This window comes from Pollicipes pollicipes, unplaced genomic scaffold, assembly GCF_011947565.3.
Source record: "Pollicipes pollicipes isolate AB1234 unplaced genomic scaffold, Ppol_2.1 Scaffold_5724;HRSCAF=6776_pilon_pilon_pilon, whole genome shotgun sequence".
Classification (NCBI taxonomy): Eukaryota; Metazoa; Arthropoda; class Thecostraca; order Pollicipedomorpha; family Pollicipedidae; genus Pollicipes; species Pollicipes pollicipes.
The window spans coordinates 8090951-8100164 of NW_023596746.1; the positions used below are offsets into that span (position 1 = coordinate 8090951).

Here is a 9214-nt window from a genome sequence, read left to right on the forward strand (position 1 = left end):
TGGCCCCTAAACACAAACTTCGGCCGGCCTTTCGGGCCCTCAAATCGGGCCCTTACTTGTTGGTCCCGAAGAAGGCCTTTTGGGCCTCTCAGCCCTAGGGAGGATGACACGTGCCCCCTGTTTTCAATTATTGGTGCTTTTGTAGCCTTTTCGGTGATTACATTCGGTTTTGAGGTGCCATGACATATATCAAGACTAAGGTTCTCCCAAAGGAATACAAGGCTCCATACATGCAGCCAGCTCGCCTTCACTATACCGCGCCAAACATGGCAAATCTCCATGCAGACTGTATTTGGTCCTCGATGACTAGAAACGTTACAAACACACTGAACACTCGCCAAACACCTATGCAAGCACCTGTATGCAACTGACAGCGAAATTGACGGCTTAGGCGCCACAATGTCGGCATTGGTCCCGTCCCTGCGCCACAGAAGGACGCAAGGCAACTTCACCTCGCACGTCTTTGGTCGGGCGGTCCCGGCAACTCCCCCGCTCAGGTCGCCATGGTCTGGACCCCTGCTCCGCCGCCGTGGCCGAGCTCCGGACCCGGTCCGGTCCCGTTCTCAGTGGTCGTCCTCGGGTTCAGCGGCCGCTGCCGCTGCCGGGTCCGCTGCGGACGAGCCCCGACGTAGCCGGCCGCTCCGCTGCGGCGAGGCGCTGAAGTAGTTGCGGAACGCGCCGTGCAGGATGGCGGCGCGCTGCAGCTCGTCCTCCCTATGGAAAAGGGGGAGAGGGGGGGGGACAATGCTCGGCGCGGCTGGTGCCGAGATCTCAGCCCCACCAGAGTCGCTGCAGCTGTTGGACCTGCGTGAGAACAGCGGCCGCAATCTTGCAGCGAACAGATGATGTGGTGAAGGCACCACACAATTTCGAGACCAATAAACGCGCGGCGACCCTGGCATCTTAGTCGTTCTCGATTACAGTGATGTTCTTGTGGTCGATACAAAGCGATTGATGCAAAACTGTGAACTGTTGATAACCACCCTGTCGTGTGGCTTTAATTCCGTTCATTCGATATCTCACGCCTCCATTGTGACGCTATCCCTACGTCCCACCTTCAAGTCGGTCCGATTCGCTGGATGCCCAGAACCAATCGAAAACGTGCGACTCGACAAGGCATACAGCGTACGCTGATCATACCACGAATCGTATCATGTGCGGCATATTGCGAATTCCGTTCCAAGATGCTTAATGTTGTGACTAAATTGTGGTTTATCCACGACTTCACTGAACGCAAACTTAAATTGCCGCTATTTTCCTATAGACAAAACCCAACGACAATAACAAAACTGCTAATCGACATAACCCACTTATGGTATGGAACAAACGGACCGGATGTTAGCACTGGATGTTTTCCCTCAAGGTCACGGTCTAACCCCATATCAGCTGAAATTTTCCCAGAACCCAGATAAGTCGGAAAAAGAAATTATAAACTGACGCAGTTAGCAAAGTAATCGAGGTATCCAACACCTCCCAAAAATATAATAACAACTGAGGTTGTCAGGGCGCGCAGCCTGCCTTGGTCATTTCGTGCTGCGCACACTCCTCATTAACAACCGAGGAGCTGGTGACATCAGTATAAAGAAAGAAACATCGCTCGAAGACTCCCGGCCTGCGTTAGCATTCCAGAAAAACAAAAACAAAAAACGAAAACTAGCCAATATCTCCCGGACAAGGGTGCGGTGAACAGCGTCCGTAACTCGAGCGGGCACCGCGAGCTGCCACGGTCCCAGTCCGCCGTCACGTACTTGTTCCTCATGATCTCCGTCTCCCGACGCTTCAGCTCATCGCGCAGCCTTCTGACGTCGTCGCGGTGCCGTCGCGTCTCCTTCTCCAGCTCCTCCTCCCGCCGAGCCAGCTGGGAGCGCGTCTGGCCACACGGGTCGGGACACAGTCACGTGTGCGAACCGACAACGGTCATTGGTTGGGCGGCGCCACTCGCTACGGAATGCGACCATTGACATCGCACACCGCGAGGCAACGGGTCCAGGCGAGGACGCACGCTGGCTCCGTCTTCTACCAGGCCGTGAATGGACCGGGCAATGCATTTCGCACGTTCCGACAAACAGCTTCCGGCCCGAGTTCACGTCCGGGTCACTGACCTCTTTGAGAGTCTTCTCCGTCTGCTGGTGCAGCGCCTTCGCAGCTCGATGCCGTCCAGCTCGGCCTGCAGCTCGGTCCTGACTCTGGCCACGGCTCCCTGGACCTCCCTCTGCTTCAGCTCCACCTCCTGTTGGACGCCATGCTATCGGTCAGTTCCACTAGTCAGAGACGGGGCATTCACAGACAGGCCATCGGGCCATCCAACTCCTAACGAGCGACACCAGAAGATCGTGCACCACCGACAATAAGGCTCCACGCAAAACCGCCATTACCTTGGCGCAGCCATCATCATCATCATCATCATCATCATCATCATCATCATCATCATCATCATCATCACGATACCGCCACCAACGACCGCGCGCGGTCCAAGCTGATCCAGAACTGTTAAAGGCAAGATACATTTGCGGGAAGTTCGGGCCGTTATCGGACCGGGCTGGGTCCCCATGGCGGTGTGTCGGCCGGGTACAGTTGGACCGCGCCGCCCACGAAGGTCCTCCACCGCCGTCACCTTGGTGAGGCACTCCACCTCGGAGCGGAGCGTGCGGGCGTCCAGCTCCAGCTGGTGCGTCTTGCCCTGCAGCCGCTGATTGGCTGTCTCCAGCTGGTGCCTCTCCTGGCCGGCCAATGCCAGCTGCGAGTGGACGTGGTCAACCTGGGCCTGCAGAGTCTGGCAGCGGTCGTCCTGTAATGGACGGGCCAGTCTCCTTACAGGTAACCAATCACCAAACGCCTCGCAGCATTGGAAATAATCCATATAAATTGTGTCCGTGTTCCTCTTCAGCATCGAACCTCGGTTAGTGGCTTGGACAGTGACACGTGCAAACCGCAGATGCCGACATCACGCACATTACACATCTTCCGCAGCACTGATATCTGTCAGCTCTCAGCAGCGCCTGCCACGGCCGTGGCGTGACCTGCCAGCGCCGCGCCAGGCGTACCTCCTGCTGCTTCAGTCGCAGCCGGAGCGCGGCCAGCTCCTCCTGGTGCTCTCGGGAGACGGTGTACAGCCGCTGGCCGGCCTCGTGCAGCTGCGCCTCCAGAGCTGCCCTCTGCTCGTCACCCAGGCGCAGCTGGGTCTGGCAACAGGGGCGGGGAGGAGCGTGAGGGGTGACCCTCTGCTCGCCACCCAAACACAGCTGGGTCTGGTAGCAGAGGCGGGGAGCGTGACGGGTGACCCTCTGCTTGCCACCCAGGCGCAGCTGGGCCTGGCAGCAGCGGCGGGGAGCGTGATGGGTGACCCTCTGCTCGCCACCCAAACACGGCTGGGTCTGGAAACAGGGGCTGGGAGGGGCGTGAAGGGTGACCGCCTGCTCATCACGCAAACGCAGCTGGGTCTGGCAGCAGAGGTGGGGAGCGCAAGGGGTGACCCTCTGCTCATCACCCAGGCGCAGCTGGGTCTGGCAGCAGAGGCGGGGAGAAGCGTGAGGTGTGATCCGATTCAGCTGGGCCAGTTAACAGCAGTAAAGGAGGCTGAAGGTTACAGGTAGTCTGCTCATAATAAGACAAGGGTGGAATCTGTCAAGATTGGCAGAGCATGAGTGCGTAAGCTCGTCCCCCAAACGCAGATCGGTTCATCAAGAGATCACCTTCAGTGACAAGAGGTCTTCAGGGGAGGGGGGATGGAGTCACCATGGTGACAGTGACAGCCGAGCCAGGCTTCTCCTGTGGTGACGTCAGCAGTCACGCGCGTCGGAGCACACCTGCAGGTTGGCGGCGGCGGCCGTCGCCTGCTCCTTGACCTTGGCCAGCTGGCTCCTGCGCTGCTCGTCGGCCGCCTCGGCCTCGGCGCGCCACTTCAGCTGCTCCCGCTCGGTGGCCGCTGGTGACACCGGTCAGAGCGGGTCAGGGGTCGACTGGCGACGGTGGCAGGTGGCGACCTAGCTGCCGACGCAAGTCGGCTGATCGGCCAGCAATGCACGGACACCCGCCAGCTGATCCCTCTCACCGCCGCGCCCTACCCTGACTCGCGGCGCTCGCGCCAGCAAACTGTGGGATGATACTAAACGGCCTCCGAAGATAGCAGCCCACCAACCCACCCCCGGGGCCTCACAAGGTCCACTGCTCTCAGAGGCGCATACGTTCCCCACGCACGGGCGCATCGCCAGTTACATTCGTCCCCCGCGAGGGTCCGGCCCCATCCGATCCCAGGGAGGGCCTTCCGCCCACTGACCTTGGACGTCGTCCCGGAGCGAGCCGACCAGCGTCTGCAGCCGAAGCCCGTCTGCTGCAGCCGGTCGGCCCTGGCGGCCTGCTCGGCCAGCTGGCGCTCGGCCTGCAGCCGCAGCTGGCGCTCCTCGGCCAGCCGCCGCTCCAGCTCCGCCGCCTGCTCGCTGTGCTTGCTGCTCCGCCCGCTGCGCCGCCTGGTGGCGTCACATCACATCCCGTCAGACAGGATGAGGGCGCTTGGTGACGTCAGACATCACTTATGTCAGGTCCCAAGCAGACGTCCCAGCGGGGTTGGCGTGTTATCCGGTTGCTTCCAGAGGACTCGGAGGGAAGAGAGATGCAGAGCGCGCTCACTCCAAGCTGAAGTACACATGACCGTACACAAACATCCCATCACACCGAAACTAGCCACATCCACGCACCTCTTTATGCTGTTCCTGCTCCTGTTTCCGTGTGGTGTTCACGGAGGCCAGCTCGGCCCGGCAGCTTGTCAACTCCTCCTCCAGTTCCGCCCTGGTGACGAAGTGTTTTTGGTTGCCAGTGAGATTATGAGGCCAAACTCGGCGGCATTCGTAACGGCTGTTAGTGTAAGATACCAGCTAGCCCCCACCTGTCCTTCTCCGTGGTCTCCAGCTTGGCAGTGGTGGCAGACAGTTTGGAGGTGAGAAGCTGGGCGGCTGCCTTCCGTTCCTCTAGCGCCTCCTGAAGCTGACCCAGCTGGGAAGGTCAGGTCACTAAAACAAAGCGGAGAAATTGTCTACATAATATGATGCACGTTCACGCTAGCTGGCAGCGACTTTTGTCTATAACGTTGCTGGGTGTCCAAGCTGCATAAAAGCCGGCATCACAACACTTTTGGAGTAAAACGCTGGGAAAAATCACGACTGACTCTGATTTCGCTGATCTCAGACTATCCACCTCGGCCTGTCAGCCAACTTGTGAGTCAGGGACGCTCACGGCTTGAGAATTTACATGTATCTCAATCAGTACCATCAGCTCTTATCTAGCAAATAGGGAATCCCTTCCTTAGAACTGCGTTAAGTATACGGAAAAAACAATGGCCTTCCTATGTACCGAAATCGCTGACTTTCCATACCAAGGCCAGCGTACACGGCCGGCGCGCTGGGCCAAAAGGTGCCGGTGCGGGGGACAGTAACACTCACGCCTGGACTCCTGAGAAGGACGCCCGCTCCGTCTCCAGAGTCCGGAACACTCCATCCACCTGGCGTCCACAGCTCTGTACAGGGAGCTCTGTGCGAGTGTCTGGACATTCACCTGAACATCCACGGAAGTCGTGGGCGGGCACGGCACGTCCGCAATGCCCGCACCGCTCAGCCGCACGCTACGCCCACGAATCGAACACCCATGGAATGTGAGTGACACACGGAATGTGAGAACACCACGGATGTGAGTGATGTGAGCATCAGCTCACGTCACTCACATCGAGTCCACATATGACCAGCTCGGCTCCACATGAACGTCACTCATATAGATTCACAGCAATACAGTCCAAGAACGGAATATTTGTCTCACCGCCGACAAGAAATCCTCACTTCCCAGTGCAGTTGCCTAACAGACATGTGTACGGCGATCAACTTTTCTATCGGCCTCGACACGCGGTCGTGCCGCAGGCGATGTGCGACAGGGCGGGCAGGCTACGGCCGAACGTTAGGCGCCCGGCAGGGTCTCACCTGAATCTGCGCCGTCAGGAGGGAATGCGCTCGGTCGCCTGGTGCCGCCTCCGACTCCAGTAGCTCTGGTTGTTGCGGACCCGGAGAGCTGTAACAGCCACGACACGGGTCTGACACCCCGAACAGCTGATGCGGAGTGACACGGGTCTGACCACCCCGGACAACACAGAGGCAGAGGAGACACGGGTCTGACACCCCGGACAGCAGAGGAGGAGAGACGCGGGTCTGACACCCCGGACAGAGGCAGAGAGATACAGGTCAGACACCTGGATAGCAGAGGCAGAGAGACACGGGTTCTGACACCCCGGACAGCAGAGGCGGAGAGATGTGGGTCTGACCCCCAGACAGCGGCAGGGAGACGAAACACGGGTCTGACATCACGGGCAGCACAGGCGAAGAAGACACGGGTCCGACACCCCAGACCACAGAGGCGAAAGACACGGGTCTGACACCTCGGACAGAGGCAGAAAGACAAGGGTCTCACACCCGACAGCAGGGGAAGAGAGACACGGGTCTGACACCGCAGCACGTCTCCACAGCAGCAGCCGGACATCTCACCGATGGCCTGGCGAGGGTCGGGCGGCAGGGCGTTACCGTCCACCGGACACGAGGTCAGTAGTGACCTGTTGGCCTGCAGGGCGTCGACCAGGCTGCGGCCAGCCGCCAAGCACGCCCACGCCGTTCCAGCGCAGGTCTGGGGGCACGACGGACGTGTGGTGCTAACATGCGGCGTCTCCGCACTAAAGGCAACGGGCGGTTAACACCCCGCGTGTCGGAGCAGATGGCAGACAGACGGGCCGGAACGCTCGATCGCATGCAGCGCCCGACGACAAGACCGAGGGGCATCGAATCTAGCATCTCTGACTTGACCCAGGCCAAGCCCGCCGTATCAGCGTGGGTATTTCGTTAGCCATCACCCGTGACCGATATGGCACACACCGAAAACAATTTACAATATGTAATTATGGATCATGGAACAACCCGCACAGTCCCACCTCAAGCAACGATGGGCGATGATAGGCACCCGAACAGGGGACATGCAAGCACGCATGCATGCAAATATTCGGCAGGCATATGCGGAGAGAATGACGGTGACCATATCGTGGGGAATGTCGTGGTTGGGCATTGGTTGATTTTTGCGTAAGGATGGCCTACATTTGCCCAGTTAGAGCGCCTGGCCCTTCTCTTCCCCACATCTCCCGCCCATTACCGAGGTGGCTGAGGTGGCGGTTGGAGGCCACGGCGCGCGCCACGTACGCCGCGCACTGGTGGTCCAGCTGGTTGCTGCGCAGGTCCAGCGACGTCAAGCCTCGGTTGGTGCGCAGCGCGTCGGCAAACACGCGGAACGACGGCGGGCTCAGGCCTGCCGACGGCGCGAGACGCGTCCAGATACGCACCTCGCGGCGGCCACGACGCCATCAAAGCGTGGCTGCCGACTACAGAACATGGCGATGTCCCAGCCATCTCTGACAGAAAATGATCATAAGCTACGTGAAAATGAGACACCGTGAGTCTTTTGTAGCAAAGCTAAGCCAGCCATCGTTTGCAACCACTAAGATCGGTATGACCACCTGCGAAAAGCGCCCTTCGTAAAGGGAAAGGTCTCCCCGACACGCACTCGTGCAGCGTGGCGACGTTGGCAGGCGCGGCAGCCAAACGCCTGCGGGCAGCGTCAGGTGACGTGTGCCGACTCACCGAGGTTGTTCCACTCGAGTGTGAGCGCGCGCAGGCGGCCGTTCTTCTTGAGCAGGGTGGCCAGGTGCTCCGTGCCTGGGCCGCGCACGTTGTTACCCCGGAGCTCCAGCAGCTCCACCGATGTGTTCAGGCACAGGCCTAGGCACAGTGCCTGGAGACAGAGGCCGTCAGTGAGCATGAAGAGGCTCAGCAGCCACAAAGCAGAACCAGCGACAGGCCACCAGAAACGGATGCCACGAAGCAAAAAACAAAAACAAAAACAAAACAAACAAACACAACAAAACGGAGTCACAAAGACGACTGGCCTGATCGGATAAGAAGAAGGAACAAAGCACTGTGAATCTATAATTCCACAATTTATACTGCAGCGGCAAAATGCAAATAACGGACGTCGTGCGTTGTAGTTTAGGGAGCATGTTTAGCTGCGTACGGTTGCTGCGACGCCCGAACGTCACTGGAGGCGGACATCTACTGATTCATCTGCGCCCTATCCGCACAGCGCTATGCCACGTCACAGGCGGCGGCGCGCGCGCGGCCCACCTTCAGGGCATCCTCGGAGAGCAGGCAGTCGTTGAGGCAGAGCTGCGTGACGTCGGCTGTGGTGGAGAGCAGGTTGCCGAGCACGGCCGCCTGCTCGGTCGGGACGTCGCTGCCGGACAGGTCCAGTCGCCGTCCGTCCTGCTCACGGTACGGCGGCGCACCGCGCGCGGGACGCCGTTAGCGCCCGGCAAGAGGTGCAGTGTGGTGTGGGACAGCGCCCACTGTGCAATCGACAGGAGAACGGCTGATCATGGGAAGCAGGCATGCCCTACGCTGGTAACCAAAACAGGAATGTGCAGTCAGCCTGCCTAGAAAATATTCATATGGCATATGCTGGATAGAATAAAGTGGTCATGTGTTGGGAATTGACCATGGCAGGGCATAGACCAGTTTTTATGTAAAAATGCAAGCCTAGTTGTGCTGCAAAAAGGACATTCACTTCAACATGAAAGAATGATACTAATTAGACTAAAACCAACACACTATTCAACTCCTCTGCCTTTAGATCTGCTGGACATGACTGTGAACTGTAAAATGGAATTCTTGAACAGAAAGCTGTGTTAAAGACATGCCTGAAAATCAGAACTAATTTTAACTATTTCACAGTTAGAGAATGGAAATGAAGACCTATCATGCATGCTGGGGTGCAAGTGAGTAGCAGCACCCTGCTTGCCATGCACTCTGAAGCCCAACCAAAGGGATCCTGCCATAATCAAAACATAATGAATTGGATTGGGGGTACAGCCAAGGAAGGGGCACAGGTGGCCTGCCCCTCCCCTTCCCACCCTGAGGCCCACATTTTTCACCACAGAGGGCACCTGACAGAAAATCAGAAATTAGGATGATGTAAATTCAACAAGCTCTGGCCCCTCCTGTAAGAAAATCCTGGCTGTACCCCTGCATTGAATTCAGCTGTTTGTGTCAACTCACACATGTGTGTGAACAGTGCAGGGGGTTTATGAACACTATCAGTGCGATTTCCTAATGCAGTCATAGGTGGCAAAGATATGAACCAA

General features: G+C 58.2%; 1 protein-coding gene and 1 long non-coding RNA gene across 2 annotated transcripts in view; both read right to left on the bottom strand.

Moving 5' to 3' along the window:
* Positions 1–400: 400 nt before the first annotated feature.
* LOC119103915 (uncharacterized) lies at positions 401–2145 on the bottom strand. The gene is made up of 3 exons (XR_005094840.1): positions 2103–2145; positions 1749–1870; positions 401–714 (listed from the first exon to the last, which is right to left on the bottom strand). It is a non-coding gene; the product is annotated as an uncharacterized LOC119103915 (long non-coding RNA).
* A 3832-nt stretch (positions 2146–5977) lies between these two features.
* Positions 5978–9214, bottom strand: part of LOC119102431 (leucine-rich repeat-containing protein 45-like) — a 3690-nt gene continuing 453 nt past the window's right edge. Inside the window, exons 2-6 of the mRNA XM_037225797.1 lie at positions 8199–8336; positions 7659–7809; positions 7174–7326; positions 6610–6657; positions 5978–6051 (exon numbers count right to left, since the gene is read on the bottom strand). Of these exons, the coding sequence (XP_037081692.1) occupies positions 5978–6051; positions 6610–6657; positions 7174–7326; positions 7659–7809; positions 8199–8336 (564 nt within the window). The remainder of the gene's footprint in view (positions 6052–6609; positions 6658–7173; positions 7327–7658; positions 7810–8198; positions 8337–9214) is intronic.